The following is a 23,206-nucleotide window of genomic DNA, read 5'->3' on the forward strand; positions in this document are numbered from 1 at the left end:
GATGGAAACAAATGTTGTTAGTAATTAACTCGTCAAATAAAAATACATAAATTGAACATTTTCATCATACTTATCCTACTATGTGAAAAAATCGGAAGAATTCTCTTTTTATTCATATGGAGAAAGGTGTATACTTCAATGAGTTCTCAACAGATGGCAGCACCATCTGTCAGCTCTCTTGAGACATCTATAATGTATATCTTGACATATAATTATAAGGGTGAAAAACCAGCGTTACCAGTGTAGAATTTTTAGAAAAAATACTGTAATTTAGACAATATTCCAAAATCCTGTAAGTCCACTAAAGGATAACCTATTTTATTACTTTTCTGACGTCGAATTTGGAGTTGTTACATTAGTTATTCCTCCATATTCTAAATTAAGTATTTAACCGGATTTGCGATACGTATCACTCGCGAAAAAATCCACGAATAAAAAATAAATGCAAATTGCGCTAAGACAATTAGTTCTCTCATATATTGGGCGATGGATTTTCCGCTTATAATTTTGCTGAAATAGAATCCGTTTACTTATTATAAGACACATTAATTAGAAAAAAAATGTTGGTTTCACTATAAAGTCAGTTTATAGAGTTACTTTGTAAGTATGATTATTCACTTTGTGCATTTATCTACTATCTTCTGATTTCCAAACAAAATAAGATTCCGTGTTTTGTATGAAGAAGATTATAATCGTCTTCCTAGACTGATTGGCTTCATCTTAATACACTATTCATTTTTATTTCCATTGTATGTAAAATTAGTAACGTACTAATCTTACAACACACGACCTGCGATGGAAAGTGACTCACACTATAATATAATATTAATAAAATTCTTAAGGGGGGAGTATTTTCACGCTGCATGCTTCACACGGCCTCGCCTCTGAGTAATCGTATATAAAAAAAAACAGCGTTCTATTAATGAATGAAAAAGGCGGCTTGAATTGTATGTAGTAAATGGATTTTCCTAAAATGACTTATCCTCTTACTACATCATCAACATACATACTCGTACATAAGTATTTTAATATTAGAATCTGTATTATTCGTCATTTTTTATATCCTTTTTCATGTATGTTGAGATATCCATAATCATAAAAATAACTCCTAAGCGGAGATAATCCAGATTTGTGAACATTTAGACACATTAAAAATAGCAGGTTAAAGTATAAGCTACATAAAAAAAATTAAATATGTTTTCAGGCGGGTCTCAAGTATGTGAACATAATACAAGATTTGGACCTTGCATACAAATAGAAAGAGTCTTTGCTTAACAAAAACTTTCCCTTTTTCAACATAGATGGCTGTTGTGAACTCACATTTGCTATGTCACGAGTTTGATCAATATATATAGAAGTTCCAAAAATTGAGTGGTGTGGTTGTCAATCGTGGGTAGAATTTGTGAATGTTACATTCACTTAACCAAGCCTATGACGGTCATAAACCCTGTAAATTCCCAGACTTCCATATTCTTCTTTATCTATGTTGAGATGTCAAAAATGTTCAGAAATTTGAGTCTGATCGATGTGAGAAATAAAGATAGGGGAAGTCGATCCAGACGGGGTTTTTCGACCGATAATATGCATACATACAAATATTATACAAAATTTTCAGGATTTAAGTATAAATATTTTGATTATGTAAAATAAATGTATGAAGAAATACTTTTTAAATAAAATAAAATGGGCTCTTATCTGAAATTCTGAAAAATGTCAGTTAAGTCAGTTAAAAGAGTAAAGCATAATATTATATGAACGTTTTTACATAGTTGTACGCCCCTCTTAACACGCAGTTCCCATGCGATTCTCTATCACGACTTGTTTGTGTCAATATTATTATAAACAATTAAATCTTGAAATATTATCCCAACCTTGTTAATGACTCATCAACTGTGAAGGCTATTAGTTAGGTTAGCTAGCTGTTCTAAGAAAATTACTTATGCACAAATAATAATTAATGCACAGTGATAAACACTTACGTTGGGTACATCGCGACAAAAAAGGAACAAAGAAATAAAGATGGTTGCGTAAACCCTAATCTGTCGAAAAAAATATGTTTCATCAATATGTTAAAACTAGATTGTAGGCAATACTGGCCATTGACAGGCGCCGTGGCGTAGTTGGATAGACGATCGACTGCGAAACAGGCGTTGCGGGTTCGATTCCCGCAAATTGTAAATTTAATTTAAGAAAGACTTATTTTCAATTGTTCTGGGTGTTTGTGATGTATTTTTCACATTTACCTTCCATATCCTCACTATCCTACCTGCAGACGAGCATTCAAAAATAGACGCTTTGCGGGTAATTTTTTTTTTAAATCATATTTCTCGGGCGCATGGTATTACATGTGTATCAGATTTGTACTTATTTAAGACCAAATGCCACCTAAATAATGCCAGCATCGTTCCTATTCTTTTATACGGCTGAGACATGGCACTTTACAAGGGCCCAGAGCAGCCACATACTCAGCTTTTAGTCGTTCAGAAGAACTTTAGTCGTGTGTTAGTTTGACTTCGTGAGAAACGAGAAAATACGGCGTAGGACGCACAACCTGTGGTTATAACTATCGTCAAGAAAAGGCTATTGAGTTAGCTAGCCATGTATGTACTTCACACACCTTCCGAGAGCTTTAAACTTGTCTCTTTTACAAGACATCAGGATCCCGCCGCCCAGGACGTCCACTGGTGATAATTCGTCGGCAATTCTCGTATAAACTTTGAGTAACTGACTTCGTTTCTTAATTTTCGTCTGACTTGGGATGATGCAAATAAGCTGGCAGCCAACAGAAAAGGCTAGAGATATTTTGTTGATATTTTGAGATGCTCGTACGGATGAATTAATGAATATGGGGAGTATATTAGTCTGAATAGCCTAGTAAGAGAGGTAAATCTATATATTTAATTTAGGTAATAAATTATAGTATTATTTAACTCAATAAGTGTTTGCAATATGACAAGTGATAACGGTCCATTATGTTTAACGAAATTTCCATTGATAATTTATGTACATACTTACCTGTGCAATATTGATATGCATCATTTGTGTTGTTTATTTATTTAATATTGTTTATTTGCTTTTTCTATTGATCATTTAAGATAATGCCACATTGTTTTGAATATTGAAAGCATTAACTTTGTGGATCATATTGATATATTATTTCGAGAAATAAAAATACTTTGTGTGCTGATCCACTCACATTTTTATTAACCAACTAGTATCGGCAACAACCTGTTGCCCTCTTTAGGGTTTCCGTAATAGATAAAAGCCTGAAGAGGGCAACAGGTTGTTGCCGAAACTAGTTGGTTAATAAAAATGTGAGTGTATCAGAACACAAAGTATTTTTATTTCTCGAAATAATATAATGTCACATTATTCATGACAAAACTATTACTTTGTTTGATGATTGATTTATGCTATCTGATGACAAAATGGATAGTTATTGTGTATTATATCGTGTAAAAGTATCAATAATTTGATAATAATATGATCATTTAATAACCTTTCTTTGATTCCTGACTAATATTCCTTAAAGATTGCTGCTATTTTATTTTCTCAATATATCGAGACATAAAAAATTACAGTAAACAGCCAAGATCAGCTGAATGATAGAATGAGGATGCTTTAGAAAGAATATCGTAGTGTTGAAAATCAATAATTATTCCAGTTTTTGTAATTGACCTATATCATATAAATGTTCCTTTATCTTATGTGTATTTTTTACATCGCTGAACTGTGCATGTATAATTAAAATTAAAAAAATATATGTATTATTTTTAAATCAAACACAGATTTTTTAAGTCTACTAAGCTGTATTTTATTAACAAAAACAGATAAAAAATTACATTGTGACAATTGTTTCGCCTTGTTAGGGCATTATCAAACGAATGTGAAGATCAAATGGACTACGGTCCTTATGTAGCTATATAATTCTAAGTGACAGTTTTAACACGTGCAGCAATAACAAGGCGAAACAATTGTCACAATATAATTTATTTATGTGTTTTTGTTAATAAAATACAACTTAGTAGACTCAAAAAATCTGTGTTTGATTTAAAATTAATACATAAATTAAAATGGAGTTCTACAAATTCAACGCCAAATCAATAAATAAAAAAAATATATTTATGCGTATGTATTTGTATATATTTACATACGTTAAAAAAATAGTATGGTAGCGCCAAAGTTACTAACTCAGGTGAGATGTTAAAAGATTATTTCCCTTTAGGAAGCGCTGAATGACCTCAGTGCTATTATGAATAATAAATTATAAATGATAAAATTCGTCCATGAAGAAATTCGTGATATAAACCAATTTCATTAACAAGGTCATCTTAATCAACATGTATTTGTTTTATTGTTAAACTTCCTTTTCTATTCGTAAGAATAAGTTCTTGTTTAGTTTTATTTTTTTTTTGAAAAATTAATTTTAAAAAAAAACACACATTTCTAATTGTATATTTTCACAACGGCTGTGAAGCAATGAAAATGTAGAAATTCTATGAAAGAATAATGTAATCGAAAACATTGAAGATGCTATTGACGGCAGCTGTCAAGAAGCACGCTGTCCGTCACGACCAATGTTTAGTATTGCGTGTGTTACTGATACGTTCAACAGATGGCACTGCCATTACGGCCAAAAAAGGTGCTTTGAAAAAAATTGTCCTAGATAAAAAAAAATAGTCGAAGGTGTAAAAAAACGCCGGTATTTAAATGCAACGTTGTCAAGAAAAAAATATTCGAAGATATTTAAGATTTTGAACAAATATTTACATTTCTACCATATTTATATAGATATAAATACGAACTGAAACCCATAAGGGTTCATTAATTCAGGAATTATCAGAAGCTAAGCTTTTTTTTCACCAATTATAATATAATGCATAGAGCTGCATTTAAAAGAAAATAAATCGCCATAAAAATATTGGTTTATTAGAAATACTTTTTGTTTAATTATTCGTATAAAAAACATAGTAAGCGTTATGATGAAATCGTTTAATTTGTATACTAAATATAATTTACAAACTCGAAAAAATCATGTTCAATTCCAATCCAATTTGTATTTTTTAAACCATGAAAAGGGCAGTCAGGAGACTACCACTACATCTACATTTAAAATACAGATAATATAAAGTGTGTACATGACCCACGGTACACTAAACGCAAGTTACATCAAGCCCGGGATAAGTAGTCGTCGGATAATGTTGCCCTCCCTTCACCTACTTACCCGTACATTGATCAAACTATCTGTGAACCGTTATCCAGACTCGCATATTGAAGTCTCGTCCACTGTTGCATGAACAGGATCGCTACGGTTGCATCATCTCATTTACCTTCATACTTCCTGTTCACTCGATCATTCACTTTCCACACAATGTTTCGAGCGATGATATTAAATATTCATATTAAAAAGTACCTACCTCAACGATTTCGTGATTAACCAAACAAGATGCATTTTTTGTAAACTGGCAGCACATGATTAAATTTTAACTTCGAATTTCAAAAACATCATTTATAATTTGAAAATATCGAATTTGCATTTCAAATAAAGAACTGAAATACTATCCCATTTTTTCTATTCGGAATTCTTAGTGAAATATTTTTCAAAAGCTTTTAAAAAAATATCTCTTGATAAAGTACCTACGTAAAAACTTATTCTTCAATACTCTATCGGCATCCAAGCAGGCATCATTGTGTCGGGTTGTGGTTCCGTGGTTAGTGTCGCGAACTCTTCAGTCAGACTTTATGAGTTCGAACTCACTCTACGTACTACAATTTGGCTCAGAGAAGTAGTATGAAATTGAAGTATTTTTGTAAATAATAAAACACAAATATTTCTCTCAATAAAAAATAATGCATAGGACACAGCATCGGAATAATGCGATGTTTACTACATCGTTGATGATATGAAGGCAGGGTGATAAGTCCTGTTTCATAGATTTTTGGATAAACGAGTGGAATATGTATAACGGAATGCAGATGACGTACGTGAAGAAGATTAGAGAGAAGGGCATTACTTTTTCATGGTAGGTAATAAATACTAGCCACAAATTCATGACTAACTATTTCATACGATTTTGGATTTGCATATGTGGAAATTTTCGAAGTACATAATCGAGGAACTATTTTTTGTTGTTATTGATATTGCTTGATTATACATATCGCTCACTCCTTTCAAGAACGTCATAAATCAAAAAACTTGATTTTTCAGGAGAACGTTTTTAAAGTTTAAAAATATAACACAATGTATTAAAAATAAATATCAAGCCAGTTATTGAACTTTTTACTGTGCAACAGATCTTTTTAGGTAAAACCTGAAGGTTTTTCCTCAATTTGAAAAATATTTAGTATATTTAAAAAAATAATCAAACAATACGTTTTCTTCAAAATGCAAAAGAACATTTTCTGCCCTGTAGCGGGTAAGTATTAAGTAAAAAATATGCCTCTTTTGCTGGGATATATTGTACATTTTCTGGGCATTCCGAAAACATGCACAACTGAAAATTGACAATTTTTTTTATTTATGACGTTCTTGAAAGGAGTGAGCGATATATCATCACCACTTGTAATGATTTTCGCTTCATTTATCGATTCTCGTATTCTAATTATTGTCCTATAAATGTCTGCCATAAATTAATATCAAAGTCAATATTGTTTACTGAAGCAAACACACAAGTATATCCTTGTGACTGTTTTATATATTTACGAAATAAAACATGTATAATCATTGGAATTCAAATTAACAATGCAGATGAGATAATAATAATTATATCAGCTGTTTGCAATAATTTTATCACCAACATCTTGTATTTGCACACTATTATGCATAATTTACATGTTAACAATGCAATACGCAGGAACGTACGGTCAATATTGTATAATACACGTTCTACCTACATTATGATACTAAAATTATTTGTTCTCAGGTTTGGACACGAGGAACGAATGTGTAGAAAAAGAACGAAAGAAAGTAGTTGGTAACTTGGCATACTTGAAAGTGATCAGGTCACGAGTCGGACTAATTTGAGGATATCGTAGTCATACAGGAGAAGTGACCAAGTGCATTGTTTTACAAAAACGTGATCATTGACTATTTGATATCTTACTAGCTTAATATTGCCCTGAAAAAATCCCAAAGGATTTTAAACATGGAAGTATAACATATTGACTAGTTAAAAATGACTAACTGCATTGGTGTTTATTTTGTTGCCAAGCAAAAGTGACTTAAATGGCCCTCCTGAACATTTTACGTTTTGGTAGTTGGTCACTTTCTCCTGTACGACTACGATATGTATGAGTGTGGAAGAAGCGAAGATTGTTTTGCAAAGAGAGATTGGTGTGGTGTTCTATTCTGCCTATCCCTGCAGAAGGCGGCGTGATGGTTAGTTAGTTAGTTAGTCTTTTTTAATAACAACAATATGTGCGAATAAATATTTATGATGCATCTCTTTTTACTGAAAAATTACAGTAGAAGTAGCGTTAGGTTGAATATTCAGTATATTCACTCCAGCATAATAAAAGGAAATTTTAAGATGAGAGTCATAACATCGTTCGTAACTACTTAATATACTATTCGGATAAATCACAATTTTCTATTTTTTGATAATATCTTTAAATTATAATGAAAAAGTAAAATGCGGATTATAAAAAGATAAATATTATATCCTTTATAAAATATTTATCCCAACTAGTTAGGATTTTTACGGAGTGTGTAAAAGTTTTTGGTGAGAGTATTTTAATGTTTTTGAATTAAATAAACCCTGATGATGACAAGGTTCTTGTCGAAACCGGTAGGTTAAATTGTATTAATAAAAAGTGATAAATATTTTATAAATATTTTATATCTTTATCGTCTCCTATTTCACACCTATTTCACCTACTTCAAAATTAATAGTTGAATTGTTAAAAAAAATCTGCAATAAATACGTGTAAAATGGAATACCATATCGCTCACTCCTTTCAAGAACGTCATAAATCAAAAATCGTCGATTTTCAGTTGTGCATGTTTTCGGAATGCCCAGAAAATGTACTATATCCCAGTAAAAGAGACATATTTGTAACTTAATATTTACCTGCTACAGGACAGAAAGTGTTGATTTTGCATTTTGAGGAAAAGGTATTGTTTAATTATTTTATAAATAAACTAAATATTTTTCAAATGGAGAAAAAACCTTCAGGTTTTACCTCAAAAGATCTGTTGCATAGTAAAAAGTTTAATAATAAGTGGCTTGATATTTATTTATAATACATTGCATTATATTTTTAAACTTTAAAAACGTTCTCCTGAAAAATCAAGTATTTTGATTTATGACGTTCTTGAAAGGAGTGAGCGATATGTATTAACAAACAATTTTCACTGTCTTTTTTTTATCTTGGATATATCTTATATTAGAGAAGGCTTATAAAAAATTAAAATAAAAAAAAATAAAAAACATTTACGTCATGAAATTCATTCATGGGTGCAAATTAGCGGTCGAAATATTTGTATTGCTATTTTCATATTTAACATTCGTTGAGTGAATTATTATACATATATTTTATTGAATCTAGCCAAATATGACATATAAACCTCTGCTACACGTAGCTTTTTCCAAAGCTTTCTCGCACAACGTTAAAAGAATAATAACATACCATATAGCTTTACAACAACTATACCATATAGCTTTACAACAACTATAGCATATACCTTTTTCAAGTTTTATTATATTTACCCGTGACCGGATTTCTTCGTGGTCTAAAAATCAAATTTCTTTTCATTAATTCTAATTTTTCCTTTTTAAAACAACGGCAACAAAAATACTAGAATACATTTTCAGTTAACCAAACAAAAAATCTATTGGATCATTTTTATGTAAAGAAATGTATGTTATTTGTTTAAAGAGGCATAAAAAACTTTAGAATAACAAATAAACGCAAAAAACGGGAATGGAAACGTGAACAGAAATATGCGCAAAACCATTTTCATATTATGACATTTGGAAACACAGAAGAATCTCACTTCGTTTGTCAGGTTTTTGTTCCAAATTCAAATTTTATAAAAATGTGTCCTGTTTGATAGATTTAAATATTCGTAGGTACCTTTACCACTTAACCTAGGTAGGTATAATTTATTCATGCGTTAATCAAACAGAACGCTATTATTTAAAATTTGAATTCGGAACAAAATTGAATTTAAAGCAAATGAAGTGAGATTCTACTGTTTTTTCAACTGTCAAAATGGTAAAATATCAAAAATGTGGTGTATATGGTTTTCAAGGGCAAATGAATAATAATTTCTGCAAAATACTTTAAGAGGAAAAGGTTAATGATTCTTAGGTGAGTGAAAATGTGCGCTTTATATGTCTTTTCCAGACTGAGCCATAGCAATGAGTGGCCGGGTTCAAGCTATGGTTTATTAAACTTGTGTACATATCGCTCATTTGGTGCAACAATAACGCAATTACTCTTTATTTTTTAAACAAGTTGAAAATGTCAAAATGTGCGGAAAGACTATTTACATCGGGAGAAACATCGACAGAATTGATTTTGTGGTGAAATGCTGCGAGATGGCGCGAGTGTCATTGTAGGATTGAGTAAAATGGCGCCATTTCTGTTGCTACAACGTCTGAATGGCATCTCCTGTAATGTTTCTAAAAGTGTAATTACGTCATCGATGCACCAATATGAGCGATATACATAGAATTGAAACAACGTAATATCGCGTACTTTAAAGCGAGGACTCGCACCTTAAGTCTTCAAAATAATTACGTAATATTCATTGAATTTTCACACAGTTATATGTAAAGTTGATAATGTGAAGACGGCTTCACGGTCAGTGGTGTCGCTGCGGTCAGTAGGTACCTACCTGCGTATTACATAAGATATTAATTATTAATTTACTCTTACTATGGAACAGTGTCCAGTTATGACATGGCGGCTGATCACGGGTGCGATTATTTATTTCCATTGCTAATAATTCATTTCCGCGTTTTTATTCCGAACAGATTTATTATGCACTGGACATGCAATTATAATCGAGTTAATTAACATTGACATGGTAATTTCCTGCGATTAGAGAAGCCGCAACAATATAATACCTGAAATGCTTCATAGTTAAAGATTTGCTGGCAGTGCACAACGGAGTCCTGGTTCCAACTCTAATGTATGGATGTGAAACGTGGAGTTGGCAAAAGAAGGATGAAAGTAGACTGAATGCAGTCGAAATGCGATCTCTCAGAAGAATGTGCGACAAAACGATGTATGATAGATGTACGAATAGTGAAATAAGGAAAGAATGCAAAGCTGAGATAAGCATTATCGATAAAATTAAGAAAGGTGTGTTGAGATGGTTTGGACATGTAGAACGAATGAGTGAGGAAAGAACGGTAAAACAAATTTATGAGGCGAATGTTATTGGGAAAAGAAGCAGAGGAAGACCGAGAAAAACATGGCACGATCAGGTATGCCAAATACTTGAAAGTGGTCAGGTTAGGAGTCGTAACAATCGGCGGGTATGTATGAGGAGATGCATGAACGTGGAAGAGGCGAAGAATGTTTGCAAGGACAGAGTGGTGTGGCGCTCTGTTCTCTCTGCCTACCCCTGCGGGGAAGCGGCGTGATGGTTAGTTAGTTAAATGCTTCATAGTTAAAGATTTAAGATTTACACTGCTATCATCACTTCGCTTCCTTGTAGGGTTAGGTAGAGAGAATGGAACGTCACACTCCTTTATTCTAACATACATACATTCCTAGATTTTCCTTCATCCACACATCTAGTCACACATCGCTCACTCCTTTCAGCAACATCATATATCATAAAACTAGATTTTTCAGGAGATCGTTATTAAAGTTTAAAAATATAATACAATGTTTTAAAAATAAATATCAAGCCACTTATTGCACTTTTTACTGTGCAACAGATCTTTTTAGGTAAAACCTGGATGTTTTTTCTCCATTTGAAAAATATTTAGTATATTTAAAAAAATAATTAAACAATACCTTTTCTTCAAAATGTAAAAACAACACTTTCTGCCCTGTAACGGGTAAATATTAAGTTAAAAATATGCCGCTTTTGCCGGGATATAGTACATTTTATGGGCATTCCGAAAACATGAACAACTGAAAAATTACGATTTTTGATTTACGACGTTCTTGAAAGGAGTGAGCGATATGCCAAATACATTCACGTCATCTTTTCTCTCCACATTTTCAAACCACCTCAAAGAACCTTTTTTTACTTATAGATATAAATATTACTTACAGTAACATTACATGGATTGTATATTTTACAAATTACTAACCTTTCCAAGAGTAAAATAATTAATGCCCGACTTTCTCTGGGGAGTGGTTTTTTTTTACATTAAATATGTATTTTTTTTTTAATAAAATTTTGTAATATGAAAATAGAAATTATGTAAAAATAATTTAAATAAAAAATATTGCTCACCATCTCCAAGTTTTATTTTATGACAAAGTTAAAAACAAATATCCACAGATGTCATTACTATACAAATTACATCATACTAACTGACAGATAGACTTCGACGTTCATCAACGTTGGTACTCCTTTGAGGAAAATTCCCACCGACGTTCATTCACGTCCATACTCCCGGAAAGGGTAGTGAATATGTATTTTTGTTAACGCTGTACCTTTCCAAATATGATGTAACTTGTATAGCAATGACATCTGTGGATATTTGTATGTAATTTTGTCATAATATAAAAATATTTCGAAGAAAAGTTTTTTTTTTTTTTACATAATTTCTGTTTTTATAATCATGTAAAATGAACCCACTCCCCAGAGAAAAACGGACAGCAATTATTGTACTCCCTGAAAGTTTAATGTATAGTAGTGAGTGACTTGTGAGGGACAAGTTTATATTTGATTACTAAAACAGCGAATGTTTCCTTCCTTAGAGCGAGTATGGGTTCGGCGGCATCGGGCCCCCCTACTCGGGGCGGTACTCACGCGGCGGAGGCGGGGGCGGCGGTGGCGGCGGGGGCAGCAGCGGCGGCAGCGGCGGCAGCGCGGACTGGCCGCTGTGGGGCGCGCCGCTCGGGCCGCTGAGCAGCAAGCCGCGCCGGGCGCGCCCCTGCTCCGCGCTGCTGGCCGCCGCGGCGCTGCTGGCTGCGCTGGCCGTGCTCGCTGTGGCCGGGCTGGCGCTCTACATGGGCGCCTTCAGGACCGACACGGAAGAACGTGAGTTGAACTAGTCTTTATCATTTCAGAATATGACTATTTAATACTTCCAATGCAGATCTGTCAGGAAGCCTAGATGCTTTTGTATCAGATCTGGGCATGCGGTGGGACAGCTTTCAATATTTAATACTTCCACGTATCGCCCTTCAAGGAAACCCTGAAGAACGTAGAACCCCAGGCAGACCTCCAAAAAGGTGAAGAGATAATAAATATACAGCTGGGAGTCAACATCCCAAGAGCGACAGGCGGAGGCACAAACAGATCCTGAAGATATATAATAAGAATAAGAAGAAGAAGAAGACTATTTGACAGTGTCGAGTTGTGGTCCGGTGGTTAGTGTCACGGACTCTTGAGTCAGAAACCCACTCTTACCACTATTTGATTCCTATTTCTAATAATGAGCCGCTTCGGCTCATAGAAATAGTCTGAAATTCAAGTATTTTTGTAAACAATAAAAACACAATTATTTCCCTTTTTTTACAAAAAATTATTGGTTAAGCATTGTTATTCGGACAAAAAACATACTGATTATTTAAAAAAAAAACAAGTGTCAGAAATTAAGACTCTAAGGAGGATATCTGGCAAGAATCTACGACATAGAATAAGGAACACCAGGATAAGAGAAATACATATGCGAAATCCAAGACGTCGTTAGTTGGGGAAAGCAACAAAGGAGACAATGGTATGCGCATGTGAGGAGAATGGAACCATCCACAGTCCACTGCTCGGCCAACCCCAAGGTAGACGACTCCCGGACAGACCACCAAAGAGATGCATTGACAAATGGGAATCAATATAGCAGTAGGCTATTCCCTGTTTAAAACAGGCCACAAGGCCAACACCAAGCAGAATTAGAGTATTATTAAAAAGTAAACACTTAATTATATAAAACTACTAATTGAGTTTTATTTCACACCACTAGTTTCGAAAACTACGGATGTTTTCATCGACAGGTGATCGTCTCTTGGGGGGGGTTAAAAATGTATATTAATGATTTTACGCTGTAAGATGTATTTAATATAACTACCCTGGACTGGTCCCTGAAGCACAGGAATGATCACCTTGCCTTCATGTAAGTAACGATCAAGATAACACTGCACCATTTGGTGCGGATAAGGGTTAGAAGAAGAAGACGAAGGTGATCTTAAAAAAAGTTTAAAATGTATCCTTATTTTCGAAATTTCGTAACAGAGAATTTAGAACAATCGATGAATCTAATTACTGTGTTAAAAGGCAAACAAAATCCCGACAGTCAACTAACCGACAAACCAACTGCCCAACAGTTCAATCGATCGGGATGTTGGTGAGTCAAAGAGTCGAGAATGTGACCCACACCCTGTTTTATCTATGGCTTGTGTGGCAATCGGCAGCAGTTGCACTGCATCATGTCTAGATTCTCGGCTAATTAACTGAACGTTCATTTTGATTCATCAGCAATCCTGGCGTACGAGGGCCGGTTCCGGCTGCGGCGCTCCGTGGCGGCGGGCTCCCTGGCGGGTGCGCCCCCCAGCGGGCCGCGCCTGGAGGCGGCCCTGCGCCGTGCCTGCGCGCCCCGACTGGGTCCGGCTCTGCTGGCCCTGCAGCTGCTGGACTTCAACGCGGACAAGCTGACCGCCTTCTTCAGGATATACTTGGACAGGAGAAAGCTGGATGTGTAAGTAACTAGACATATGTCCTTAACAAAATAACGATACAAATTGAAAACAGAATTCAATATTTTTTTAACAATCGAATTCGATGTTAATTAGTATCTCCTCCGTTTCCTTGCTCAGAAATATATTTTACCCTGGACTTACATCATCTGTACCATATCTAATATATTCCACTCCTAGATATAAAAATCAGGAGAGCAAGACTAGACAGTTTGCTATCATATAATAAATGATTATTTCAACATTATATCAATCCGGTATGGTATCCTATGCACTCTTGAATGGTATCGGAATTGTTAAAATTTCATATTTCTTAGTTTTATATAAGTAATTATTTTTTATTATCTCTCTCAAATGTATCATTTTGTAGGTTTTTTTTTACTAGATGAAAGTACTTTTTTCATGATGTGTTTATTATTATTGAAAAATAAATGTGCCTTTATGATCCGTTTCTAATTATTTCATTTTATACAAATTTCAGGCCTGTTGAAGAACTAGATGAAATTATAAGTAATATTTTAGTCGAGAACTCAATCACAAAGAATTCTCACCTCCGTCAACTGAATGTAGATCCTGCATCAATATCTATCAAGAGAGATAACGATCACACGTTCAAAGCCGACATGCTCAATGACACTCCACCAGACACCAAACCCCCTGTTCCGATGGCGCCCAACACCAAAGAGAAAGTTCTACAGACTCGGATGGGAGTCATAAGGAAGACTGCAGTCACACCCACTGTCAGTCCTACCCCTAGCACAAAAACAAAACCACAATCTGGCAACAACGAAGAACCGGATATCAATGTCGACGAATTGCCAGTTATTCAAGGATCCTTTCAAATTACCAAAACTGAAGCAGATATAACCGAAAATAAAAAGAAAGTTGAATCAGTTAGCAAAGAACCTACACGGCCATCACTGAAACCAACAACGAAGGAACCACACACTACTATAACGACAACCAAAAAACCCACAGTTACAGAATCAGCACCCACTACTATATCTACAACAAAAAGGCCGACAAGGATACGAACCTCTACCCCTTCAAGTACCACGCAACAAACAAACACAAAAGTTTTAAAAGACGACAATATTCAACTGACAACACAGAAAATTAACACACTGAACAGATCGGAAACTGAAAATCACGACAGCGAAAATATTTCCGAACTTCCTAAACTGGATACACTATTTGCAGTGCCGACTTATATTGATCAAGAACCATGGAAACCCATTCAGCCGGGTAATGCTTTCAGTACATCAAATCTTAATAACGCACCGATTTTACCTCAAATCGAAGCAGAAGACAGGATCGGCAATGACGAAATAATGGATGACATAACTACGACGGAAGAAATCAAAAATATTTATGAATATCCTGCTATTTATGGAATAGATCCACTCTCAACAGATTACTCGGAACAAGGATATGGAATTGATAAACAAAGACCACAAAGTAGTTTTAATCCATTTGATTACTCTTCAGCTCCAGTGTATACTAGCTTCCACCGACCAGAGTTTACAACAACCATGAAGGAGTCCGAAACTTTAGGGTCTAGATACCCAGTTCCTCATCCACTGCCAGTTAATAAATTAATATTCAACCCTGATGATGATAATATGGAACAAGTTGAACCGATCAATCCGATCATAAATATGCATGGCACCAAAAACACTACCAATAAACATAAAGAAATAAGTGTTCCCATCAAGGATAAGCTGTCTACGGTGTCTATAAATGTTAAACCATTCACTGATTCAGAAGATACGGAGTATGTTAATCTAAATGGCGGGGTCATAGTGAGAAAACATAATAATTACACCAACAATTTTAAACTCAAAACCAATGACAGCTTAGAAAAGTCAACTACCAAAGCTGATGAAATAAATGGAGAAGACGGCAATATTTCTGAAAAATTTACCCCTACTTTATTTCAAAATCATATGACATGGGAACTAGTCAATGAAACCCGAAATGATTTTTCGAAGGTAAAAAGTGATCCCACTAAAACATTCAATGAAACACTCCAAGCGGTGGTGACCAAAAATGAAGATCAAAAATATAATGTTTCAAATATGGATAGCGTCAATAATATTCTAAAGAATTTTACAACAATTTTTAGTAAATTTGCTGAATCTTTGAGAAATACGTCCACCGTAATACCTTCTTCTAGTAAAATTGATAAAAATAAAGGTCCTGAAAATCAGCTGAACAAAGGAATATTAAGTCATTTTGAAAATAAGGCACATGAACAAAACAAACCTGAGGAATCGGAGACCCAAACTCCAGAAAAAGATAAAGTAAAATTTTCTTCAAATGTAAAACCCGCATATGTAATTGAAGAAAAATCAAAAGACCTTTTAAATCCAATTTACAGTATTGATGACAAGAGTGATGAATCTTCTAGTGTTCACGGACAAGGTTCAATCGAGCCAATCGATATGACGATACAAGAATTACTTCTAAAAGAAAGTGCAATGGTTCAACAGAGCTCCACAGTCATTATTCCTACACTATTACCAGTGAAATCTAATTCGGGTATTGGTCGACCATTACGGCCGAGGCCCAAAACTCCTAGTCAACTTGATGAAAGTCGAGGCTTTTCCAATATAAAAGCATTTCCATTTATTAATGAAATGACCAGCTTTATTAACAATATTCAGTCCAACAATAAATCTTACATAGATAGAGTCAACAATGGTAACTATACTATTTTAGATAGAAATGTTCACGAAAAATATGCCACGAATAGCACCCTTCCTGCTAAACTTATTGAAACTAATATTCTAACATCTAATAGCTCTGCAAAAAATGATATGGATAATTTGACAAAAAACTATCCTAGTTCTTTAAATATTTCAAGTAATGCTGAAAAAAATAATTATACCGATCAACATTTTTTATACTCAAATAATAAAACACAGAACCGTTTCCATGTAATAAGAGATCAAACGAGAAAAATTGACATAAGTGAAAAATTTCGCTTACCAAAAACTCATCCGTCAGAGGAAACAAACACCCCTGATAAAATAGAAAAATTGTTTGACAACAACAACAAAAGCTTTGTATTACCAACTGCAACTGAGTTTTTTCTGACTCATCCATCGACACAAGCGATCAATCTTGCGGAAAAAGTGAAAACCATTGTGAAAGGTCTCGAAAATTCTAACACTCACGAAGTTATACCAACCGCACCTTCTTTTGTAGCGCCTATTGAAAGTTATAAAGATTTTTTACCAAAAAACAGTTCGCTAATTAATAATTACACTTCAACTGGATTATTACAAAATGACGTTGCGCTAAGTCATCTTCATGCGGAGCACATCAGTACAAGCGCTAGTACTAAGGAGGAACAAAAGAAAACGCCAGTGGTTTTGACAAATGAAGATATTTTAAATCTTATAAAAAACATATCCTTGATTAGATCGAATAATTCTACAAAAGAATCAGCTGGCGACTCGTTAACAAACCAAAAATTGAAAGATTTAGCCAATATAGCGACCATTACTGATTCACATAACAATACTTTTTTTGGGAGTGAAAATGTTCCAGATGAGACAGTGATTTCTACCAAAGCGGTATCTTCAAGTTACACGGTAAACAATGCTGGGTTTAAAATATTGACAAAAACTTTCAACAAGATTCCTGGAAATTTCAAAGATGATGAAAAGAAGATTAACAAGTTTCATAATGAACCAACATCACCGCTTTTACAGGAAATATTACAAACCAAGGAAATTGGTAAGCTAAATATTAATTATATATAAATAGGATAAAGACTCTAGAAAGAAATATTGTTATTTAGACACGGATAAGGGTTAGAAGAATATGAACAGTATTTCAAAGACATTAAAATGGAATATGAGTGTCATAACAGATAATATTCAAAAGTGAAAATCATCGATGCCAACAACTGGGGGCTACATACTCATATTTACCATATGTATTTATGAAGAAAAAAATCTTAATATCTTGCTATAAATAAATGTGAATATTTCAGATGACTGTGCCAGCAATAATCTGACTGTAAAGTGTTCCAACGGGCTGTGTTTACCAGAAACAGCCCGCTGTAACAGATTACTAGACTGCCCCGGGGGAGAAGATGAATCAGGGTGTACTTGTGCCGATTACTTGAAGTCTGATTGTTTGCTGAGGAAAATATGCGATGGGATCTTAGACTGCTGGGATTTGTCAGACGAACAGAACTGTGGTAAATACAATTAAAATATCTTAAAATATCAACACAATCTAATACATAAAAAATTTATCTCAATGTACCTATATTATCATGATTCCAATAGTCCAAGCATATATAATATGCATGAGTTGCTATGTGCACATATATGCACCATATACTTGTACTTTTGAAATGCAGTCAGTTAAAACTAGATCCAAAAGTTCAAGAATTATGCAATAAGACATGTATTACAAATGCCAAATGGAGAAGATAATGTATGTCTCACACAGAGGCAGTTAATTTTTTTTTATCTCCTGTCCTTCTATTTATTGACTTTATTGCATTGTTGATAGTCAAAAATCACACAAAGCCCAATCACTTAATTTTTACATTTCTAACACAATTAGTATCTGTATATTGTACATGTAATAAGCGGTTGTCTATTGTATTGTTTCTAGAATGGTGTTCTCCCGGACAACATATTTGTGCAAATTCCCGGAAATGCATTGACAAAGATAAGGTGTGTGATGGCTATAAAGACTGTCCACAAGGAGATGACGAAAGGCAATGCGTGACATTAGCCACATCACTAAAGGATGCAGAGGGATTCTCTTATAAGAAACAAGGTATGTATTATGCCAACGTTTACTGAACATCTTTACTTTCTGCATTTAACGAAATTATGCATGGAACTTACTGTTTTTACAGGATACATAATGGTACAGAAACAGGGGCGCTGGGGAAGGTTGTGTGTGCAGAATTTCGACAAAGTTATTGCTCGTTCTCAGAGCAACCTCCAATTTGCAGACCTCGGGAGAGCGGTTTGCAGAGCTATGACATACACGTAAGAAATGCATTCATTAATACTGCTCCTTATTGGGTTCTAGGGAGATCTTCTAGAGGTACTACAGGCCTTAGGTACTAGATACTAAAGCTACTAGTGTTCTAGATAGATCTTCTAGGGGGTACAGAGGCGAGGGCTGGGAAATAGGCCATATATTTTTATTCCTTTTCCTTCTCCATTAGCATGTTAATATTTTTTTTAACAGACATTGTTTTATATTAAAGTTAAATGATTTGATTTTTTACTTAATTACTGCCACTTCCAAATTACTCGTTATATTTTCATATTACTCTTTAGAAGAATTTCTATATCTGTAATCTTGTATTGAGTGTGAATATCTTATGATTTTGTGAGTGAATATCATAATTATCAAGTTACATTATTTGCATGTTATCATCATGTGTATTTAAATATGCAATTGAGAAACATGTTGGTATTGTGTATCTGTTTAATTGAGTTCACTTCACTTTATATACAATTGGCTATATGTTGTTTCCAGTGATTTTGAGAGCATCGATCGAGTGACAGAGGACAACCCTCTGGAGGACAAGCACTACTTCTCGGTCCACTACGGCAGTCGAGCTAACGGGGGCCGCGGGGGACTGGCCTTCCGCAAGTCGGGCTGCAGTCGCGGGCAGGTGGCGGGGGTGGTGTGCTCCAGCCTGCAGTGTGGAGTGCGTCTACAGGCCGCATCCCAACAGGCTAGGTAACATATAAATAACATTCAAATACATACTATTCTATTTCGAGAATTTTTAAATTGTCTAAATAGTCCTTATTTCCACTTATTTTGCTTATTCTCATTGGAGTTATGTTGATATAACATAAATCCCATTTACGGAATGCAATTCACTCTTAGAAAAAAGACCCAGAACGTACTTTGACGCATACGACACTGCAGTGTAATCTCAGTCATAAATTATGCTTCTTACTTTTACGTGGACTCCTCTACGGACTCCACTAATATATGCTTTTATACATAATCTATGATGAAATATGACACGTTTGACTAGTACGTTTACCCTCACTTTATGATTTACCACTGCTTTTACTACGAGGTGTTTGCACCATATTAATAATATAAACTCATCATACTTTTTTTATATTACATATGAAACGAAACTAGAAAAATATAAGTATTTGTCTTACGAAATTTGTCAGGGAGAGATGTCTAAATAACACATTAGAAAAACACTAAGATAACAATTTGGGTTTTTATAAATAGCTTACTTTAAAAATTCAATGTTAAGTGACAAATGTACTTGAGAACATTTAGATTGAGGGCTGAGATCAGTGTGTTGTCTCGGCATTCCAGAGTGGTGGGTGGTGCCAATGCGGCCGAGGGCTCCTGGCCGTGGCAGGCGGCGCTGTACAAGGAAGGGGACTTCCAGTGCGGAGCCAACCTCATCTCCGACAGGTGGCTCATCTCGGCGGGGCACTGCTTCTACCGGTAACACTATACTGCAATAATTCCAAATTATTTTTATTTCATCTTTAAAACTCTGCACTGTTAGTGAAATATTTTTTTTTGGATTATTTATGAAATGCTTCTGCATCATAAAGGAATTCCGTTAGTTTATTGAAGAAATTATATATCATAGAAAGGAACAAGTGTGTTGAAGAGGCGATTAATGATATGACTCCCTATTGTATTGTTTTTAAGTTATCATAATAAATTTTAAAATTTATTTAATAGATGTTCCTCAGATACAAAGTGACAGGTCATAAGCCGTAATAATGCTCAGTGACTGCCATAGAAATTGCTTGGCCTTTGTGATGTGTCACATGATAAAAATTGTCATGTGTCTATGATAAAAATTTTAGAAATGTTAAGTTGATTAAGGGAATTTAATTGCACCTCTTTCATTCTCAATTTGCCTGCAATTTTTTTTATGCTAAATTATTTGTTTTAAAAAAAATGCTTTAAAAATGTTTTTTCATAATTTCTGTAAAATAAGTTTTCAGAAAACAATAACTTTGTAAAGGTTTTTTTTCATACAAAATTATGATAGATTTAATAAAAAATCTTATTTAAAGCAACAGAGCATACTGAAATACGAAAGAGATCAGATCAGTAACAACTGTCAGAATTTTTATTTCTTTGTTTCCTTAAATTTTCACAATAAAAACTAGCTATATTTTCTTTTGTAGTTCCCAAGAAGATTTTTGGGTGGCAAGACTAGGAACATTCCGCCGCAGGACTTCATACGCCTCGCCGTACGAGCAGCTGCAGCCAATCTCCTCCGTCATCCTGCATCCGGGGTATATCAACAGCGGCTTTGTTAACGACATCGCTCTTCTGAAGACAGCCAACAAGGTGGTGTTCAGTGACTACGTAAGGCCGATATGCCTCCCCCCTCACGGGTACGAGGTGGAGAACAACAGGATGTGCACCGTCGTGGGGTGGGGACAACTATTTGAAGTTGGAAACATTTTCCGTGAGTATTAAAATATAAATTATTAGTAGATTTTCATATACCATGCTGTATTTTTTTCTGACACTACATGGGAAGTAAATCTTTAGGATGAATCTATGTATGTATGTTAACTCTAAATTACGGGACATTTGTAAAATCTGTCGAGAGTATGGAGGCAACAATTTAAAGAATGTCATTAGACAACTAGCATGAATCTTAATTTATTACAAATATTTTATGTTTATATTTTATATTTAGTTCTCAAAAAAAACTCTTGCATTTATTTTTAAATGTTTTTAGCAAACGTGTTTGGTAAAATTTGAGTTTTTTTTACAGTCATACATTTTACGATAGTCCGGTATTAATGTACATTGTAACAAGTCCCGTGGTAATTATGTAAATTTGTTTTTAACAAAACCAAATTTATACACTGATATGTATGATAAATTTAAAATCCAAAAACCGAATTAAGTAACAACTTCAACAACGACAAGTTATTATTTTATTTAATTACTCATGTATATTTGGCACAGAATTAATGATATTTTTTTGGGCATAGTGCCTAGAGGGCAATATTTTCTGAACAATTGCAGACACTTTATTACGTTACAAGTTCTTGTTGTTTTCTTAGCTGCTAATCCTTTTGAAATGTCATCTTAATTACGTTACAGCCGACACCCTGCAAGAGGTGGAGTTGCCGGTGATATCTACGGCGGAGTGCCGTAAGCGCACCCTGTTCCAGCCGCTGTACCGCCTCACGGAGGACATGCTGTGCGCCGGGTACGACCGCGGCGGGCGCGACGCTTGCCTCGGGGACTCGGGGGGGCCGCTCATGTGCCAGGTATGACATTACTACTGATTTGTGTGTATAGCCGATATCCTTCAGGAGCTGAAGTTGGTGGTGCCATTTTTTTTAGATTACCATTAACAATCAAATTATACAAATCATGTAGAATCAGCACACGGTATGGGATCTTTAGAAGGAGCAGCTATTGCAGTAAATGTTTTAGTCCACATGTTCTTGTATTTTGATTGTTAATACAGTAAAAAAATTATGGTTGCTTTTTTTTATAATGCAGCTTGCGGCTTGATGTATAATACTATACACGGGCAGTCTGAAAAGTTTCCGACCAACATGAAGATGGCACTCGTTGTCAATAAAAATTTGAGCATGTGTTTGGGCATGTATTAAAAGGTATTTAAAGGTTATTTTTTGACAGTCGTTTGAGTGAGTCAAAAAGGCAAAAACTGTTCCTCCGGCTGGGAAAGTGATGGCGACTGTTTTCTAGGATAGTCAAGGAGTTATTTTCATAGTTTACCTAGGAAAATGATAAAAACTATTACAGAAGCATACTACGCATCATTACTCGATAAGTTGAATACAGAAGTTAGGGAAAAACGGCCACATTTGCAGAAGAAAAAAATTATGTTTCATCAAGAAAATGCGCCTTCTCACACCTTGCTTGCTATGACAAAAATTCACGAATTACGGTTTGAATTACTTGACCACCCTCCTCCTTACTCACCAGATCTAGTCCCGAGCGACTTTTCTTTGTTCTCTAAGCTAAAAATTACGCTCAGAGGACAGAGATTTTCATTGAATAAGGAGGCCATCACCTTCAAAAATGACTATTTTGCAGGGAAAGACGCCAACTACTATTTGGACGGGTTGAAGAGATGTGAGCATCGCTGGGAGAAGTGTATATATGTAAAAGGTGTTAATGTAGAAAAATAAAAATAAATTTGATGAAAAAAACACTTGGATCATTTTAGGTCGGAAATTTTTCAGACAACCCTCGTACTTGTGGCCTTATTGGAAATAAGTTTGTTCCAAGTATTTTTAAGATTTTGTTAACAGGAATGTACATATGGATATATTATTATATTATTATGATTTGGCATAAGTTTTGTGGAATTGAATATTCTTTTCAAATAAAA

At 34.5% G+C, this 23,206-nt stretch overlaps 1 protein-coding gene across 2 annotated transcripts in view; it reads left to right on the forward strand.

The window, feature by feature from the left end:
* LOC148307407 (uncharacterized) overlaps positions 1 to 23,206 on the forward strand; it is a 133,078-nt gene that overhangs the window by 108,991 nt on the left and 881 nt on the right. Inside the window, exons 2-11 of one of the 2 annotated variants that reach the window (XM_088263444.1) lie at positions 11,893 to 12,175; positions 13,610 to 13,829; positions 14,309 to 17,571; positions 17,831 to 18,040; positions 18,466 to 18,633; positions 18,716 to 18,851; positions 19,351 to 19,557; positions 20,146 to 20,301; positions 21,003 to 21,289; positions 21,940 to 22,109. In XM_088263444.1, the coding sequence (XP_088119570.1) occupies positions 11,893 to 12,175; positions 13,610 to 13,829; positions 14,309 to 17,571; positions 17,831 to 18,040; positions 18,466 to 18,633; positions 18,716 to 18,851; positions 19,351 to 19,557; positions 20,146 to 20,301; positions 21,003 to 21,289; positions 21,940 to 22,109 (5,100 nt within the window). The remainder of the gene's footprint in view (positions 1 to 11,892; positions 12,176 to 13,609; positions 13,830 to 14,308; positions 17,572 to 17,830; positions 18,041 to 18,465; positions 18,634 to 18,715; positions 18,852 to 19,350; positions 19,558 to 20,145; positions 20,302 to 21,002; positions 21,290 to 21,939; positions 22,110 to 23,206) is intronic. The other variant, XM_088263445.1, reaches the window with a different exon arrangement.

This window comes from Brachycentrus maculatus, unplaced genomic scaffold, assembly GCF_059751285.1.
Source record: "Brachycentrus maculatus isolate JH-2025_06_01 unplaced genomic scaffold, ASM5975128v1 h1tg000199l, whole genome shotgun sequence".
In the NCBI taxonomy this organism is placed as follows: Eukaryota; Metazoa; Arthropoda; class Insecta; order Trichoptera; family Brachycentridae; genus Brachycentrus; species Brachycentrus maculatus.